The sequence below is a fragment of the Hemicordylus capensis genome, chromosome 13 (genome assembly GCF_027244095.1).
Source record: "Hemicordylus capensis ecotype Gifberg chromosome 13, rHemCap1.1.pri, whole genome shotgun sequence".
NCBI lineage: Eukaryota > Metazoa > Chordata > Lepidosauria > Squamata > Cordylidae > Hemicordylus > Hemicordylus capensis.
This window is the reverse complement of record NC_069669.1, coordinates 19,748,283-19,768,174: the sequence shown is the minus strand read 5'-3', so window position 1 is coordinate 19,768,174 and position 19,892 is coordinate 19,748,283. Positions and strand designations below refer to the sequence as shown.

Below are 19,892 nucleotides of genomic sequence, written 5' to 3'. Positions count from 1 at the left end.
AGAGCACACGTGTCAACAGCTCTGGGAAACCAGACAGGTGCTTGCCTCGCGCTGACAGCCTGGAAAAAGCCGCGGCGGACCACATGGGCTCTTTTTTGCAAGGATCGTGGGTGCAGAAGCATTTTAAGAAGCAGTAATCAGCCGCTAGGCTGGCCTACTCAACCACAGCCTGAAATAGTTAAGAGAAGAGAAACTAGAGCAGGACTGGGGAAGCAGGAATCCAGCTTGGCAGGAGAGCAAACAGCCCACAGAACTGCCTTGTACTGAGTCAGACCATTGGTCCCTCTAGCTAAGTACTGCCTACTCTGACGGGCAGCAGCACTCCCAGGACTTGGGCAAGGTTTTGAATTGTTTTAAACTAGCGATGATTGAGATTTAACTTGGGGCCCTTTTGCCTGCACAGCATGTACTCTGTCATAGGAACATAGGAAACTGCCTTTTACTGAAGTAGAAAGCGGGCTAAGGGAACCTAGCTCGCTTTATACAGATCGTCAGAACCACCGGGCTTGCAGGCAAGCCCAGTAGTTCCGAAGCCTAATTCCCTTTCACTTTAAATGAGATTAACGGAGCAAGTGCTCTGTTAATCTCCTTTTTTTTTTTTTGCTCGTGTGCCTCCGTGGTGTGCGGCGACACATAAGTAGATACCCAACTGGGAGGCTGCAGCCAGCTTCCAGGCCTCAGGGGTCTCTCCAGAATGCCCCCCGCACTCGCGCAGGGCATCCTGGAACTTCTGGGGGCCAGGCGGCCCCCGATCCCCACATTCTCCACCGGTTCTGTGACAGAGCTGGTAGTCCAGGCAGTAAAGTGGACTTAGCTCACTTTCCCCACAGTCCTGCCAGAAGCTCTTCTCACTAATCGTGCGAAGAGCTCCACTGAGTCAGACCATTAGTCCATCTAGCTCAATACAGTCTACACAGACTGGCAGCAGCTTCTCCAAGGTGCTATCCTATCTTCTGTCCTATCTTGGAGATGCCAAGCATGCAGGTGCTCTTCCCAGAGCAGCCCCATCCCCTAAGAAAAATATCTTGCAATGCTCACACGTGTAGTCTCCCATTCAAATGCAAACCAGGGCAGACCCTACTTAGCTAAGGGGACAAGTCATGCTTGCTACCACCAGACCAGCTCTCATCTCCCTGTCTAAGCCTATAGTATCTGCAGCACAAATATTCAGTGGAGAAGAGGAATGCTGAGAAGGGATTTACAGACAGCAAGAGCGTCCAGGGTTTGCAACACGATATGACATCAGTAAAATACAAGCCGATGCCATTTCGATTAGTCTTTGCAAATACACCAGCACGCAACAGGCCAGGAAGAGGACGGCCTCCGTCTCAGTGGCTCTGATGTTCCTGCACCTGCAGGCTTGTGCTCGCTTCCATCTGGAGGTCTCATTGCCAGAAAGAGCCTGACAAACAGAAAGGAACCCAGGAGTATGGCAAACATATCCAGGCAGTGATTTATGGAGCTGGTGAAGCATTTAAAGCCGCACGGCTTGGGGCTGTGGAGGTTGTTGGCTTGTGGTTTTTTTCCCCCTCTTCAAGCCGGACAACATTCAAAAACAGTCTTGACAAATAGGGCAGCCCGTGGAAAGTCTTCACGTGTATTTAGAGGGCACAGATCCCAAAGAGAGAAGTGAAGGATGGCCATATCAGGACAGATCAAAACCAACCGAAAAGGCTGGGGAAACCAACGTTGTCCCAACGATCTTTTGGCCCACCAGACTGAGGCCGTGGCAGATTAATTGCTTGGAGTGTCAAGATCAGACTGGACAGAGCTTAACCTGTAAAGAGTTGGGCTCATGACAGTGAGCATGAATTGCCCCCCTTTGCTAAGCAGGGCATGCTTTGGTTTGCATTTGGATGGGCAACTACATGTGCACACTGCGAGGTCAGAGGCGCACTAACCCCTGGACCTTGGGGACCCGGTCCAGTCCTCCAAGGTCAAGGGGGGGACTCCAAATAGCAGGGCCGGGAGCCTCCGGCAGCCATCCTGTGCCCGCCCAGGCAAACCTCCACTGTTTTTGTTTGTTTGTTTTTATTCTTACTGCGACCGAGGGGTGGCTGTGAGGGGCAGGAGCGGAGCAGTACTTCTCCCGTCTCCCCCAGTCCCCTGGGGGCAGAGAGACCAGAACGACACTGGTCCCGTCTGTTTGGGCCCGCGTCTCTAACAAACTGCTGTGCCTCACAGTTTGTTAAAGACGCTGGCCCAAACGGAAGGGACCAGCGTCACTCTAGACTCTCCTCTACTGGGGTAGTGGCGAGAAGGGAGAAGGGCTGCTCCACACACACACACACACACACAGACACACACACCCCACACACAGCCACCCCTCGGCTGCAGGGGCGTAGCTATAATTGAGCGAAAGGGTTCAAAGAACACCGGCCCCCAGCTCCTGAGGGCCCTCCAGCTCCATCCCTCCCTATTTTCTTCATTATCTTCCTCACTCGGGGGGGGGCAAAAAGAGGGATGAACACGGGCCCCCTCTCCCCTAGCTACGCCCCTGCTCAGCTGCGGTAAGAATAAAAACAAAACAAAAACAAAACAGTGGAGGTTTGGTGGGGTGGGTCCCCCTGAAGGTGGTTTCGGGGGCCTCCCATGGGGAGGCTTGCAGCTGGGCAGTCTGGGCGCCCAAACTACCTTGATGCACCCCCGTCTAAGGTATTCATTCCCCTTAGGGCAGAAGTAGGCCACCTTGGCTCTCCAGCTGTGGCTGAGCTACAACTCTGAGCATCCCCAGCCTCAATAAATTGTGGGAGGGCGAAATCATTTAGTAGTAGAGCATCTGCTTACATGCAGAAGGTCCCAGGTTCAATCCCTGGCAGCATCTCCAGGTTGGGCTTTGAAAGGCTCCTGCCTGGAACCTTGGAGAAGCTGCTGCCAGTCAGGGTAGACAATACCGAACTAGATGGACCAATGGTATTAGGCAGCTTCTAGCATTCCTATGTCCCTAGGTGAACTCATCCATTCCACCACAGTAGCTTTGTACATTAGAACAGCCCTGCTGGATCAGGCCCAAGGAGGCCCATCTAGTCCAACACCCGGTCTCCCACAGTGGCCCACCAGATGCCTCTGGGAAGCCCACAGGCAAGAGCTGAAAGCATGCCCTCTCTGCTGGTATTTAGAGGTAACTTGCCTCATAGGCTGGTGGTCACGAATCTGCGACCCCATTCTTGAAAATGGGATCACAGATCCAACTTCTGCTCCTCTCAGAGGCACAGACGATGACAACCATTCTTGTCTGTAATTGGAAACTTGCCACCACACTTTGTAAACCAAGGCCATTGTTTCATAGATGTGTGGCCTTATTAGGGAAAAGGGAGGAGATTCCTGGGAGTGGAGAAGGACTGGGGGAAAAGCAAGGAAACACTGAAAGAAAACAAGGGATGATTTCTTGAGAAGGAGAAGAAAGAGATAAAAAAGCAAGGCCAAGGCTCTCTGAAGAGCGAAATTTCACAGAGAATGTTCTCCGTGATGCCGAGGATGTAGTGGTTGCTAGAGAACTGAGTGAGGAGGTGCCTACTCTTGGGAAGGGCCTACCAGTACCTGTTGGATGGATTGATTTATTCATTTATTCATTTATTCATTTATCATATTTGATTTATGATAAATCAAATTTAGCTCTAGAAAGTTCTGTGCATTGCCTTGAGCAGGTATAGAATCCCCTTTGTGTGCCTGCAGAGAAATAACAAAGAAGAAAACTGGAAGCTGGATAGGTTTCAGGCAAGATCTGGGTGCTTGTAAGCCCTTGAAAATCTAGGTCCAGTGTATATGAGGGAACGTCTTATTTTTGTCTGTTTCTGCAATCCCAGCCGCTCCATTCCTGCAGGTGTCTATTTGGACAACCAAGTTTCAAGTTTTAACTGTGCTAAATATCCTAACTCGATTACAGTGCGTGGTGATTACAGTCACCACGTGAGCCAGCGTGGTGTCATGGTTAGAGTGCTGGACTAGGGCCGGGGAGACCCGAGTTCAAATCCCCATTCAGCCATGAGACTTGCTGGGTGACTCTGGGCCAGTCACTTCTCTCTCAGCCTAACCTACTTCACAGGATTGTTGTGATCAGAAACTTAAGTATGTAAGTACACCGCTCTGGGCTCCTTGGAGGAAAAGCGGGATATAAAATGTAAAAAACAAAATAAAATACCACAGAACGTTGATGCTAGTTGCAATGTTTTACAAACAGCAGTTCTGGAAGGGAGATATTTTTTAAATCCCCTATAAAGAACGTTTTTGCCACTGTAATCAGAGGCGCTCTTACCCCTGGACTTCAGGGCCAAAGTCCAGGGTCTCCATGCCCCCTGGGGGCCCCTAAATCCTCCTTAGTCTGTCCTGAGTAGTGTGCTTTGTGCCCTCAAGAATTTACATGTTAAAAAATGATGCTTTACTTGCAGTGGCCGGGGTGGGGGGTGGGGAGAGGGGTGGGCTTTTAGGTCCAGGCTCCAAATTACCCAGGTGCACCTTCGACTGTAATTCGGGAGATATTGAAACTACAGTTCACGTGCTCCTCTATTGTCAATTTTATCGAGATCTACGGCACAAATACATCATTCCTTTTATCAGTCGTCGTCCAGGTCATTCAGACTCTTCTTATCTTGATTATCTTCTACATTTTGTGTGGTTACCCCTGCTAACTGAGCAAAGAGGCACCTTTTTAAAAGTGGTGATTCTCTTTATTGAGCAGGGGACCAACTGGCCCTATCCGTCCCCAGCTCAGCATTCTCCAGGGGCTGTTGCTGGTGTCTACCTTTATGTTTCTTTTCAGATTGGGAGTCCTTTAGGGGCAGGGTGTCATCTTATGCATTCATTCATTCTATTTATTTATTTATTTATTTATATCTGTGTAAACCGCTTTGAGAACTTTGGTTGAAGAGCGGTATATAAACATTTTGTTGTTGTTATAGTTGTTGTTGTTGTTGTAGCCAGCAAGATATGCCAGGAGCTCATTATAAATTCAATTCAGCTGTTCTGTTTTGAGGTTTAAATTGTCAGTATTATGCTACAGCTTTTATGGTTTACTTTGTTGGGTGTGTGTGTGTGTGTGTGTTATTATGTACTGTGACTGCAGTGAAGTATCTGATTTGATTTGAACTTCTTTGGCATGTTTCTGCAATCCCAGCTGCAGAGACCTTCTGAGGGGTGCCTGCTCTGGACACCATCTCTTCAGGAAGTCCATTTTGCAGTAGCCTGGAAGGACCCTGTCCTGGCCATGAGTGGAAGCCCAGGGCAAAAAGGGAGCACCTGAGGGTGGTGACGACAGTGAAGTAGTCCAGAGCTGCAGAATTTGACTGGCTTCTGGCAGACCATTTGGAGAGCTGGCCTTGCATTAGCAAGCACGGGTTTTCTTGGGTCGCCTTTGGATGGGTGGCCACCCGTGAACCCTGCAGATGGGTGAACACTGTCTGTTGTCCCCTTAGGGGATGGGGCTGTAGCTCAGGGGTGGAGCACCGGCTTGCATGCCCCAGGTCCCAGGTCCAATCTGCAGGTAGGGCTGGGAAAGACCCCTCCCTGTAACTTTGGAGAGCTGCTGCCAGTCAGTGTAGACAATGCTGAGCTAGATGGACCAGTGGCCTGACTCAGTATAAGGCACCTTCCTATGTTCCTAATTTCGGGGATGGGGCCGCAGCTCAATGGTAAAGCACCTGCTTTGCATGCAGAAGGTCCCAGCTTCAATCCCTGGGGGAAACCCCTGCCCAAAATCTTGGAGAGCAGCTGCCAGTCAGTATAGACAACACCGAGCTAGATGGACCTATGGTCTGGTTCAGTAGAAGGCACCATCCTATGGTCCTAGGCTATGACAGTCTCTGGAGTTGAACTGAGTCCTTGTGTCCTCCATTTGAGCTGATGGCTCTCCTCAAGGTCCTCCTGGAGAGTTCTTAAAGTTGTAGACCTCTGGCTGGAGGCTTGCACAGTCCACTGCCTCTCTCTTAACTCCCATCTGGCACATTGTCTGAGGTGAAAGCTTACGCTGGAGAGCAGTGATCTTCACTATTTTTCAAGTGGGGGCCACTTTGGCCAAAAAAAAACCCCAAAACCCCAACCCAACCAAAAACCTCCAGTAGGTTAGAGCCGTCTCCCACTGTGCAGACCTCCACACAATACTGTGTTTTTCTCCGGGCTGGGAGGGGCCCTTCAAGAGGGATGGAGCTCTAGGAGGAAAGCCCTGGGAAGGACTACACTTCCCAGCTCTCTGTGCATGCCTTCCAAGATGGCGCAGGGGTTCGAGAGGGCTCTGTTTCCCTTAAAGGAACCCCCATCCCGGTGTTGCTTTGAGCAAAGTGCAGTACCGCACGGTGGGAACGGTCTGCTCAGCGTGGTGCCAGTGGGGCTCTGGAAAGCATTCCACTTCAGCCAAAGCTTTGCACAGGCCCAAGAAACAATTAGTTGGGGGCCTCACATGGAGTTGTTGGGGGCCACCACTGGCCCCTGGGCCTTACAATGAAGAACGCTGAGTTTTGCATGAGGGTCCTGGTGCAAAGGGGGCCAGCTCCTCAGAAGAATCAAGCTCACAAGGGGCTGCCATGGGGCTGACAGCGTTCTCGGACTCAATGATTCCTCACTGACAGGCTCAGTTCCCATGTTGGAGACCAAATTAATCCAGCATATCTGGACCTAGTGCTGCTGGTCCTCCTAGTCTGGTTCGCTCCTCCTCCTCTTGAGTAGGAATCCTGATTGACTCCTGAGGCAATCAGACAATGGCCTCCAAATTGTCATCACATGGAGCAGGGCCTTATTTGAGACGCGGCATCCCACTGAAGAAGCAGCAGCAGCGGTCTTCTTTGCTTATGAAGGTTAGAGCATGCATAAAAACGATTTATTCCTTCATTTGGAAGACGCCGGTCTACTGTTTAGGATTGTTTCAAGCAGCATTTCCGTGACTGGCAGTTGCGTGGCTCGATGCCTGTTGGAGAATTGTCATGTTGTTTTTAATGCCTCTTTGGAGGCTTGACAAAAAATTGGTTTATAAATAATGGAAATAAATAAAGAACTCAGGCTGGATGGAGCGAGGAGACTGGAGTCGGAGGTTGCAGGACAAGATTTCATCTTCCCAAGCATCTCGACTTCACCCCTCAGGCTTAAAAAACCGTAGAATCAAAGCGTTGAGAAGGACCCAGTGCCTAATATCCTACAGCCTAATACTGGCAAGGCTTTCCACACCTGGGTCCCCAGATCTTGCTGGACTACAACTCCCATCATCCCCAGCCACAACAGTCTCTGGCTGGATAAATATCCATACTCTGAAAAACATTGTTCTGGTCTAGTGCTTCTGTGCTCTAAGCCAGGGTTTCTTAACCTTGGGCCCCCAGATGTTGATGGACTACAACTCCCATCATCCCCAGCCACAATGGACATTGTTGGGAGTTGTAGTCCATCAACATCTGGGGGCCCAAGGTTCGCCCTTGGTCCATCTAGCTCAGTACTGTCTACAATGACTGGCACCAGCTCTCCAAGGTTTCAGGCAGGGTTCTTTCCCAGCCCTCCCTGGAGATGCTGCCAGGGATGGAACCTGGGACCTTCCCCATGCAAGCAGATGATCTGCCACTGAGCTATGGCCCCAGAGCTCAGGGAATATCTCCTAATGGAGCGGTCGCTCCGTTAACCTCGTTTAAAGGGAGGGGGATTTCGGCGGGCTAGCTGCCTTGGAACCACCGGGCTCGACCGTGAGCCCGGTGGTTCCGACGATCACTGGAAAGCGGGCTAGACTCCCTTAGCTCACTTTCCAGTGATCGTGGGAATAGGCTAATCGAAATGCAAACCAAGGCAAACCCTGCTTAGCAAAGAGGACCATTCATGCTCCCTGCCCCAAGCATGCTCACTCCTGTACAAGCATGCTCACTAACCCAAGATCAGCGAAGGAGAAGCAGGGAGGGAGGGGGAGAGAGACAGAGAGAGCGCGCACATAGGATTTCGGAGCTGTGAAAAGGAATGTTTAAGAAACTTAGCAGGCTGGAATGCACTGTTCTCTGGAAACATGGAGGTATCAAGGGAATCTATCACCTTCCAAAGCATACTTCAAACCGCCTACTCCCCACAGCTCCACCCTCAATGGCTGCTCGCTTTCCCTTTCTGCTCTTCCAATCTGCTCTGCCTTTTTGCTTCACATCTGCTCACTCCAAGTTTCCTTTTAATTTCCTCTGCCCACTCCATCCCCATCTGCCCCCAAAAAGAACTGCCTCTGTGCTACTAAGAGCTGATTGGTGGTCTCCTAGAAAGCTCCACTTGGAACTTAGAAGCCAAACCAATGACAACCCAGAGTACAGCCGAGCTGTGCTCGGGTTTACAGATAAAAGACCAATTTGGGCCGGTACAGGAGTTCTGCTTAATCCCTATGTATGCCTGATATTGAATTATGCTTAGGATGTACATTCTTAATCGTGTGCAAAACATCCACATGCAAAGCAACTGAAACAATGTGTGCTGATGGTGAACACAAAATATATTTAAAGGCCCCAGGACTATCCATTGCACGCCTGTGAAATGGTTCCAGCCTCTTGGCCTCCTTTAAATTGCTGCATTTGGGGAGTTTTTTGGTCCCAAATCACCAAGTTGAATTTTACAATGTTATCCGATCCATGGTGGCTCGTGATGTGCTGCTGGCAAGACAGGATTTCGAACCATGTTTCTGAGAAGTGTGAAGAGACTTTGCAAGGAAAGTGCAGGCCATTACGACAGGAGACATCAATAGAGGCAGAAAACTGAAGAGGCAAAAAAGAACCAGGGGCTGCAAAAGGGAAGAGAGTTGGTCTTGTGGTAAAGGTAAAGTGTGCCATTGAGTTGGTGTCAACTCCTGGCCACAGCCCTGTGGTTGTCTTTGGTAGAATACAGGAGGGGTTTCTCATTACCATCTCCCGCACAGTATGAGATGATGCCTTTTAGCATCTTCCTATATCGCTGCTGCCCAATGTAGGTACCAGCAGGGATTCAAACCGGCAACCTCTGGCTTGCTAATCAAGCCATTTCCCCGCTGCGCCATTAGGTGGCTTTGGTATTGGGGAAGCAAGCATGAATTGTCCCCTTTGCTAAGTAGAGTCCATCCTGCTTTGCATTTGAATGGGAGACTGCATGTGTGAGCGCTGTCAGATATTCCCCTTAGGGGATGGGGCAGCTCAGGAAAGAGCACTCGCCTGCTTGCATGGAGAAGGTTCCCAGTTCCTTCAGCTCTCCATATGGCTCTGCAAACCCTGCACCCAGGCGATTAAGGTATCTACTTCTCCATTGCAGAAATAGGGAGCTGGGGTGGCTGAGGTTCGAAAAAGCTGTCCCATAATCCATTGCACCATCTGTACATTGGGAACACTCTTTACCTCATTCGCTGTCCTCTGATAGACTGAGAAGGGGCAAGAAGCAGGCTCAGCCCTATTAAAGGCACTGCAGGGAGGAGACCATAGAGTGTGCTTTGCAGAATGGCACAGATGGAAGCCCCTACAGCCACAGCACTCTATAGTTTTAGTGGCCACTGGGTCCCAGGAACCACTTGAAATGCTGCTGGATTCACCCAGATGACCAAAGGATTGAGATAAGAGGGCTCTGTTGTCCTCCGACCTCAATTTAGAGCAGGGTGGAGGATCTGGGTTATGGAGATTTGGGAAGGCTGGGTTGGTGAGATTCCCGTGGCTCCACATGAACCTAAATAGCTTGGTTTCCTGCTTCTACCATGAAATGAATGGCCATAAGAACACCCTCCATGTGTCCACAAGACTCTGTTATGTTTGCTGCAATGCGCCAGTGAGGTTTTACACTGCTTTCTGTATATATCATTGTTTCATGTCAGCCACTGGGAGAGGACATTACCTGAGGAGGAAGACTGACATCCCTTCAATGCCAACAACACAGCTACCCTGCTGAAGATGAAATTTGTTTTCTCGTAGCAGCATTCAGCAATACTTGGGCCTCTTCTTTTCCATCCCTGGACTTTGGCAGGCTCAATATTAATATGTTTGACAGCTTCAGGATGAAAAAAACAGCACAGCGAGTTCGTGGAGAGGGACTGACTGACTAATTTGGATTAGTCACGAATGATGTCCCAATAAGGAAATTCACTAAATATCAGCAGGCCCAGCTGCCATATGTTGTTGTATGTAACCCACAGATTATTTTTGCCCACAGAAAGCCCCGCTAAGGTATTCAGGCCAGGGAGAAATGGATCATGGCTGCATTAGTCAGATGGCTAGTGTGGGAACCAGCAGGGCCTCCTCGGAGAAGTTACGGCTGACAAGAAAAAGGGTTGCACAACACACTCCATCTGATCTCACTAATTAATGGCAAAAAATGGGTTTCCCACCAACTGGATGAGAAAGTGAGTTTAAAAAAAAAAAGGTGGGTGAGAAGACTACTGACTGAGATCTGGTTTGGGGAGGATGATTCACCGATAAAGAAGTGACAAAGGGCACGATCCACTAGAATTTATCCTGCATGCACATTATTGGAATATATGGGAGCTATGCAAATGAACATTCTTGCCTTATAAGGGCTCTTTGCAACCAGAATGTGACTGGAGACAGAAGTATCCAAAGGCTGATAATGATTCAATTTCAGCATGTGCACATGCACACACACACACAAATATACAATACTGTTCACCGGAATCTTATAAACTTGAAACTAAGACACTACTTAATGAAGGACCAAAGTAAATGTGACATTATTAATAAGGTAAATACAGTAGTGTGGACAGGCGTGACATTTCTGTGTGTGCGTAGGCAAGGAACAATTTGGAGCGTGGCTGTGGCAGGGGAGGAGGGCATTAAACCTTTGTCCCCACCACAATCCAAATCTGGATTGGGGCTCTCTCATGTAGTTGCTATGTGGCAAAAGAAGAACACTTCCTATTGGTGCTAAAGGGAAGATCCATATTCATAGGCTGGTTCTCACAACGGGTCGCTGGGTGGGAGGAGGAGTGCTCAGGAGTCCCAAGTCCTGTGCACATTCCTGGGAAATGGCAGACAGTAGGAAGCCTCTGGACTGGCCCTGTTTGGCACAAATGGCATGGCCAATAGAGCTGTACTTCATGATCCAGCTTCCTTCTGCTTCTAGACCTTCCACATCTTCCAGGCTTGAGCAGATTGCTGGTCTTGGGGTAGCAAGCATGACTTGTCCCCTTAGCTAAGCAGGGTCCACCCTGGTTGCATATGAAGGGGAGACTTGATGTGTGAGCAGCACTGTCAAATATTCCCCTCGGGGGGTGAAGCTGCTCTGGGAAGAGCAGAAGGTTCCAAGTTCCCTCCCTGGCAGCATCTCTAAGATAGGGCTGAGAGAGACTCCTGCCTGCAACCTTGGAGAAGTTGTGCCAGTCTGTGTAGACAATACTGAGCAAGGTGGACCAAGGGTCTGACTCAGTATATAGCAGCTTCCTACGTTCTTAGGCTTAGATTTGGGTCTGGCTGCAGCCAGTGCTTGACACCAACACAGCAAGGATTCCCAAACTTTTTTAACAAGTGTCCCCTTCTGTCACAAACATTCAGCCCAGATACCCCACAGTGACTTTACGCGCACGCGCACGCGCACACACATTGAAATGTTATAGTTAGAGAGAGACGACTACTCCAGTCACTGACTCACATCTAGACTAGGTTATTCATAAAGCATCTTATTGAAATTGACAGGACAAGTTTACTCATCCTATTAATTTCAATAGGAGTACTCAGTGCTAATGTCCTGATGCCTGTCAGGCAGGCTGAGGGGAGCGGTGTGCTGGGTTTCATCACACAGCCAGCCAGCCAGGGTCTTTGACTTTCCTCCCTCCCCTTCTGCAGCAGACATCACTGAGGACTCATTGGCATCAAGCTGGAGCGTTTTCAGACGGCGGCCTTAATGCGGCTTTGCTTTGAGAGGCTGGGTGCACGTTCACATATTAGCCAGATTTACCTCGAAGTCCGTGCGATATTTCAGAGAGCACTTCACACACGATTCAGGTTTCCCTCTCCATATTGGAACCTAGCCTGATTTATGTCCATGCTAAATAAAAAAAATCCTCTTTTTGCGTGGCAGTATCCGTTGTGCCCCAAACTCACAGTAAAGCCTTGCGGCAAACCAGCTATAAAGCCTGCTGTCTGAAAAGCCTCCTGGCAATCCTCAGATGGGGAATAAACAGCGTGGCGGCAGCATAGGAAGTCAGAGGGCTATATGAGGATCCTTCAAGTACCCCTACGGGCACTCATACCCCCTGTTGGGAACCCCTGGGCGAGAAGATTCCTGTTTCTCATAAAAACAAATTGGGAAAGTGGCATTTGTTTTACAGAGCCTTTTCCCCCTCCACAAATGTACGCTTTTGTGCACTGTTTGTTTTGTACATACATAATAATAACAGCTCTCCTCTGTCTCCTACCACAAGACATCAGGGCCAAGAGTCTGACTTGAAACGTCTCTCACAGCTATCACAAAATGTGAAAGGGCTCTCCTGCGGGTGCCCCTGCCACACGAGGTGAGGTGGGTGACTACCGGGGAGAGGGCCTTTTCAATGGTTGCACCCCATTTATGGAATAGCCTTCCCAGTGAAGTTCGCCTGGCTTCATCACTTTGTTCTTTTAGACACCAGGTAAAGTCCTTTTTATTCACTCAGGCCTTTTAAATTTGGGTTTTTAAATTTGGGTTTCCAGATCTGTTCTGATTTTTAACAAATTTTAAAATGGGTTTTTAAGCTGTTTTGTATTAGATTTTCTTTTTACTTTTTTGTTTGTTTGTTATGACTTAATGTGTTATGCATTTTAATCCTCTGTTGTGAGCTGCCCAGAGAATAATTTGTGATGGGGCGGCTCAGAAATAAAGTTTATTATTATTTATGAGGATGAGGATGAAGAAGGTTTATGGCGTCCTGAAAAGGGACCAGTGAAATGGCAGCAATAATGTAAGCAAGTCATTAGGCTTGAAACCCACCATTAAGATGCGTCTGTAGCTATCCCTGTCAATGCCCCAAAGCTTGAGGTCTGTCTTGGCTTTGACGGTGGCAGCTCTGGGCGTCCCATAGATGAGAGCAAGCTCTCCGAAGCTGCCGCCTTCTCCAATGCTGGTGACCCATTCGCCATTCACATACACCTATTGGTGAAAGAAAAGAGAAAAGCAATTGAGTCAGAGGACCTTTGTTGGGGGGAGGGATTGTCCTCTTAAATACACATGACACACACACAAACACATAAATAGCTTTCTTTCTCAAGTTAGGCCTCTGGAAGTCAACAGTTCAAGAACAATGGCTGAGCCGTTTCCTCAGAGAGTCACCCAGAAAAGAAAAAAACAAGAGGGAGGAACAACCTGCTTTGCGGACAGAATTTCAAGTCTTCTTGCTGTAGTACAACGGCCGTGTTTACTGGCATCCGTTGTTTGCTGGCATTAAAGAGATCTCCTCACCCCACCTGCCATCCCGCACCCTTTCTAGAGTTCCATGCACACACAGAACCAAGAGGCAGAACTGTCATCTCTCTTTTTTTGGCTTTTCATTAACACTGTCAAACTTGAAAGGAGGAGAGGAGAGGAGAGGAGAGGAGAGGAGAGGAGAGGAGATAGCTGCAATGGTATGTTTTCTTGTAGGAAAACACAATTCCTGTGAAACAGAAAAGAACCCGGCACAGAGCAGGGAAAACATCTTACATAAAGGGATGCTTTCTTCTATAAACTTCATTAGTGAAGGGCAGTTCCTGACATTTTCTAAGACCACTTTCATATGGCCAACTCTGTGCTGTGTTTTCAACAGATGTATAACAAAGTGGAGATCAGTCAACAAGCAGGGCCTCTATAATGGTATTTGTCCTTACCCCATGAGATTTTCTTGTAATGTTTTGTAATGGACTAGTCCGAAATTTTTCATTACCCTGTCAGAATTCAATACCAATACTTTTTATTACTCTATCAGATTTCAATATCATCAGTACTTTTCTGATGGGTAATGTTTTCTGATGGTCTAGTTCAAAATCGCTCTGGGCTCCTTGGAGGAAGAGCGGGATATAAATGTTAATAATAATAATAATAATAATAATAATAATAAATCTTTCATTACCCTGTCAGATTTCAATGTCAGGGTAACCTTTGATGATGGGTAATGTTTTCTGATGGACTAGTCTGAAAATTTTCATTATTTATTTATTTATATTTAATACATTTCTATATCGCTCAAAACACAAGTTCTCTTGGTGGTTTACAAACATTAAAAACAGCCAATAAAAGATTAAAACATTTCAACAGTTAAAATTAAAAAGTTAAAACTATTAAAACACAATTAAAACACATTACCCTATTAGATTTCAACACTGGTGTGAGCTTTTCTGATGGCGAATGTATTTTGTTGGACTAGTCAACAAGTTTTTATTACTTGTCAGATTTCTACACTGGGGTAACCTTTTCTGACAGGTAGTGTTTTCTGATGAACTATTCTGAAAAAATTTTCATTAGCTATCAGATTTCAATACCAAGATAAATGTTTCTGATGGCTAATATTTTCTGATGGACTAGTCCATTTTCATCATTTGGCTGGGAATGCTAGGAGCTGTAGTCAACAACATCTAGAATTCCCTGTTACAGGGAACCCTGGTCCTAAGATATGCTGAGTTCCCTCATAAAACTACAGTGCTCCCTTTGGAAGGGGGAATAACTATTAAGCCAGTTTATGTTTGTGGTGAAACTATGCCCTAGAAAAGAGGTTCTCAACTTTGGGTCTCCAGATGTTGCTGGGCAAATGGCCATTGTGGCTGGGGATGATAGGAGTTGCAGTCCAACACATCTGGGAACCCAAGGTTGGGAATCCCTGCCCTAGAAGAAACTATGCTATCTACTTCCTTCCCCAGAAAAAACCAGGAGTATAAAATTATGTTTAATAGTTTGATGATTTTTAATAGTTTTAACGTCGTTTTAAGTTTTAAATTGTTGCAATGTTTTAACATTTTTAGTTTGTATTGTTTTGTTGAAAAGTGCCCAGAGACTTGCGTTTTGGGCAGTATACAAATGTGTTAGTTAGTTAGTTAGTTAGTTAGAAGTCATCTTCTCTAATGTTGTGAACTTAAGGACCTGCACTGATTCCCCCCATAAAAATGCCATTTTCTAGTATCAGTCACATAAAAGGCGCCGGGGGGGCAGGGGGGGCGAACTGGAAGCAGGAAGCCACTTTACGAAAACCTCAATGTTTGGCCAGACTCAAACAGTAAATTCTGTCTTCTTTATGATGATGACAAAGTACATTGATGATACATTGTCCTGTCCTTCGGCTAGGAGTTCAGCCACACTAAGTTTACTCTGCAAATCTGCCCAAATCTTGCAAATTCAAAAAAAAAGGAAGGAAGGAAGAAGCCTTGTCCCTTTGGAAGAGTTCTGTTTAAAGTTCCAAGTCATTTTAGCCCTCTGGTTTCCCAAGAAAAAAGTAAAGAGTGGTGAGCATTTCAGAACCGCCTAAGGCAGGGGTTCCCCACCCCGGGTCTCCAGATGTTGTTGGACTACAACTCCCATAGTTGTAGCCCCTTTGACCATTGTGGCTGGGGATGATGGGAGTTGTAGTCCAGCATCAGCTAGGGACCTCTCCTCACACCTCTTGCAAGGAGCACAAGGAGAGAGTAAGAGAGTGCTGGCAACCTCCCCTCTCCCTGCCCTGCCGACCACTTTAAAAGCTTGCAGAGGTCACATGAAAGGGAGCTGGCCCCCACCAGGGCTGTGGGGCTAGGCAGCATTATGTGCCCTGCCTCAGGGGCCACAATGCCTGGGGCCGCTTGCAGGGATAACCTTGTTGGTGGCAGCTCCAAGTTGTTCACAATAATGAAATTTCACCCGCACAATAATTGTTTATAAACAGTAATGTTTATTCTGGTCAATGACCGAAATAGATTCATTCATTCATTCACCCTTGCAAACTCTCAACTTCTGGGCTAAGTGTGTGTGTGTGTGTGTGTGTGTGTGTGTGTGTGTGTGTGTGTGTGTGTGAAGGGCAGCAATGGAGGGGCAAGTGGGGGAAGCGTATAATTGCCACACACCCCAGAAATTCTCAGTTTCACCCGGATTTTAAGCATCTCACCCAGATTTCAGATTTCATTAAAAAAAAAAAAAAAGCTAAGCTCTAGCCCTTGTAGAAGCAGAGTTTGGAGCAAAACATACAGTCACTATTCTGCTCAAAAATTATTTTCAAGCCAATTTACGTCATAGGCAAATTGGGCACCTGGATTTGGAAAGCCAGCATATGGCAACCCTAGGGAAGCACCCCTTCAGGCAAGTGCTGGTTTGCCTCCACTCCATCTCTGTTTCAGAAATCTAATATGTGGGACAAGCTTGCCCACCCTTAAATGCACTTTGACTTTTCTGTGCCCCCACCCCTGTGTTTTTTTCCTGATGCCGCCGTATGTGCATGCATGTATTAGCAAGCTGATGGTAGGACCATTATACACATGCATCAGCCCTGTGTTTGAACCAAGAAGTAGCACATATTAAAACTTGTACCATACTCTAACAGTCTGCTCAGTAGAGGTAATGGAAATCTACTTAATTTAAAAAATAAATAAATACAGAGCTGTTAATTCGGTTTGTAGGGTTTAGGTATCTACAAACTGTACCCTGTAAAAGTTGGCACAAAATCCAAGCATTCCTCCTTTTGTTACTCGAGCAGCTGACTTCAGCTGTGCTGCAGTTAAGAGAACTTTCTATCTTTCTTCTTGCTTTCATGTCGTTGCAAAAGAATGCAGAACTCCAAATACCCAAATATGAAGATGAAGATGCCGCCAAGGGCCTGCAACTTTCCGAAGATCAAAAGCATTCTAGACTTCTATTGTTTTCCATTCCTTTTGATACGAACAACTGCAGTTCTTGTGATGGGCACTCGTACGTTATCCCAGGGAGCTGACTTTACCCTCCTTTCTGTCTGTAGGAGGTTAGCATGGCCCTCAGCTTAAGAAGGATGTTATGCAAGACCTTGGAAATCTGATTCTCACAGAGGCAGAATAAACAATAAAATATAACTGTAGCTCAGTAGAAGAACATCTCCCACCAACTGCAGAGATCCAGCTGGAGGGGGGGCAGGGGGGTGAGCTACTTGACTGTGGGGGTGGGGGACATCTTCCCCCAGTTGTCTATGTTTGCAAGAAGAAAATGTGTGAGAGTTATTGCAGAAGGAGATATAGGATTCAACAGGATACTGGCCATAATAGGCTTGGTTTATATTTTTTGGTGCTGTTTTTTAATCCATCCTGGGAATCTATTTTAAAAGCGTGGCTGACAGTGCTACTTTTCTGCAGGAAAAAAAACCTGAGGTTTGTAAAGTTAAAGCAACCAACAGGAAGAAAGCTTATATTTGGAAATATGGATTAGCGATTTGGTTTTCTCTCCCAAAATACACACTTTGGAGCAGGTACTTTACTGGAAGCTCCTCATTTACGTACATTTTTCACCCGATACTTTTGGGAAGATAGCCAAGCTTCTTCTCCAGGTCCTGAAGCTGCCAGCTGAGCACTGTCCTATCTATGGACAGATTTTCTGTATTTGGAGCTTGATTTTGAATTCACGAGCTGCTTTGAGGACGTTTCCTGCCAGCTTTTTGATGAGCTAGGATCATCATCCTGCCTGCCAGAGTAGCAGATCAAGGCAAGCAGACCTCTCTTAACTCCATGGCTTTAACCCACCCTACATCTTTTGGTACAGCAGGGAAATGACTTGACTAGCAAGCCAGAGGTTGCCGGTTCGAATCCCCGCTGCTATGTTTTCCAGACTGTGGGAAACCAGTATCGGGCAGCAGTGATATAGGAAGATACAGGATACCCCTCCTGTATTCTACCCAAGACAACCACAGGGCTCTGTGGTTGCCAGGAGTCGACACCAACTTGACAGCACAACTTTACCTTTACTTTACATCTTTTTGCTCCACCCAGCAGGACCACGCCAGGTTTCAGGGAGTCTTGTAGGGTTGCCAGACCTCCAAGATTGTCCGAGCCAATTTACATAATATGCAAATTAGGCACCCAATTTGGAAAGCCAGAATATAGCAACCCTATTCTCAGCCCGGTCACCTTAAGTGGCACAGTGGGGAAATACTTAACTAACAAGCAGAAGGTTGCCAGTTCGAATCCCCTCTGGCACTATATTGGGCAGCAGCGATCTAGGAAGATGCTGAAAGGCAACATCTCATACTGCACGGAAGAAGGTAATGGTCAACCCCTCCTGTATTCTACCAAAGAAAACCACAGGGCTCTGTGGGCCCCAGGAGTCGAAATCGACTTGATAGTACACTTTACCTTACTCTCAGCCCTATCTTGGAGATGCTGCCAGGGAGGGAACTTGGAATTGGAACCTTCTGCATGCAAGCAGGCAGGTGCACTTCCCAGAAGCTGCTGCCAGTCTGGGTAGACAATACTAAGCGAGATGGACCAAGGGTCTGACTCAGTATATGGCAGCTTCCTATGTTCTTATGTTCCATCGTCCCCCACTGGGGAGGCAGATGGTTCTGCCACATCACTTTCTGGAGAATGACTGGAGCATTCAATCACTCCCCGTACAAGGACACAGGAGAACTAGCCACCTCAGAGGTGACTGCCTGGTGCATCCCTGGGTGAGTCACCACTCCAGGCTTGCCCCCTTGCAGCAGAGTGATTCAGGCATAAACGCAGGGTGTAGGCTCCTTTTGAGGGTGGGTAATTCTTACTCTCACCCAGTTTTGATGTAAACCTTTTTGGGTGGAAGAGTGAAGTGATGCCTACAATCTGAATTCAGAGGGGAAATGCATGCCTTGGGCTCGAACTAAGGGTCCGACGGAATCAACCTTCTAGTCCTGCTACCTCGACAAGAGGCTCTTTTCCAAGAGGCCTCTCTTATAGTTTGTAGGGGGAGAGCAACTGTCTCCCTTTAGCCTGGCATAGTATCCTTCCCCATGGCTGTTGCTGGCAGTACCCCTTGTGTTACTTTGTCGACTGTCATCCACTTGGGGACAGAGAATATCTGCTAACTGGGCCAAGAGGCACCTTTAAAAGTGGTGGCTCTCTTGGATTTAGCAGGGGGGGAGCAATTGGCCATATCCGTCCCCAGCCCAGCATCCCTCCCAGTGGCTGTGGTGGGTGTCTCCCTTGGGTTGCTTTTTAGATTGTGAGCCCCTTGGGGACGGGGAGCCAGGCTCTCATTCCATCTGCCGTGTAAAACACTTAGAGAACCTTTTTGTTGCAACGCTGCGTATAAATATTATAAATAATACATCATAATAAATTCTACATGTTTGTTTAAGTACATGCTTTGCGAAATAGCAGCCTTGGGGGCAGACCTTCCGTGGGGCAAGGTGAGGCAGTTGCCTTAGGTAGCAGAGCTGGTCTTGGGACAGCAAACATGAATGGTCCCTTTTGCTAAGTGGGGTCTCCTTTGGTTTGCATTTGGGTGGGCGATTACATGCTGTAAGATAGGGGGTGGGGCCATAGCTCAATGGAAGAGCCTCTGCGTACTTGCATGCAGAAGGTTCAAAGTTCAATTCCTGTCGTCTCCTGAGTGGGCTGGGAAAGACCCTTGCCTGAAATCCTGGAGAGGTGCTGCCAGTCTGTGCAGACTGTACTAAGCTAGATGGGCCAGTTGTCTGACTCGGTATGACAGCTTCCTATGTGCATAGACGGAGCAGTTGTTGAGGAGGAATTGAAAGGAGGGACTAGAAGAAGCAGAATAAATTAGACATCAATACATTTCCAGTTGTATTACTCAAGATTTTCTATATTATTTTATATATTTCTGTCTTCTCGTGTATTTTAACTTTTTTACATCCATTTTTATGCCCCCCTTTTTATGCCTTTCATGCATTTTTATTACTTTTACTATTTCTCAGGCATTTAGGCCCTCATGCTTTGGGTGTATTAGCTACTATTTTTAGTATTTTTAGTCCTTTTAGTATTAATATACCTGTATTCCATCTTATATGTAATCACTTTTTATCTACTCTCACTTTTAACATGTATTCACCCTTATACTTTATG

General features: G+C 47.2%; 1 protein-coding gene across 3 annotated transcripts in view; it reads right to left on the bottom strand.

The window, feature by feature from the left end:
- The window catches only part of PRKAR1B (protein kinase cAMP-dependent type I regulatory subunit beta), a 150,655-nt gene that overhangs the window by 45,014 nt on the left and 85,749 nt on the right, over positions 1 to 19,892 (bottom strand). For all 3 annotated transcript variants that reach the window (XM_053277084.1, XM_053277086.1, XM_053277085.1), the window contains one exon: positions 12,868 to 13,026. In XM_053277084.1, coding sequence (XP_053133059.1) covers positions 12,868 to 13,026 — 159 coding nt within the window. The remainder of the gene's footprint in view (positions 1 to 12,867; positions 13,027 to 19,892) is intronic.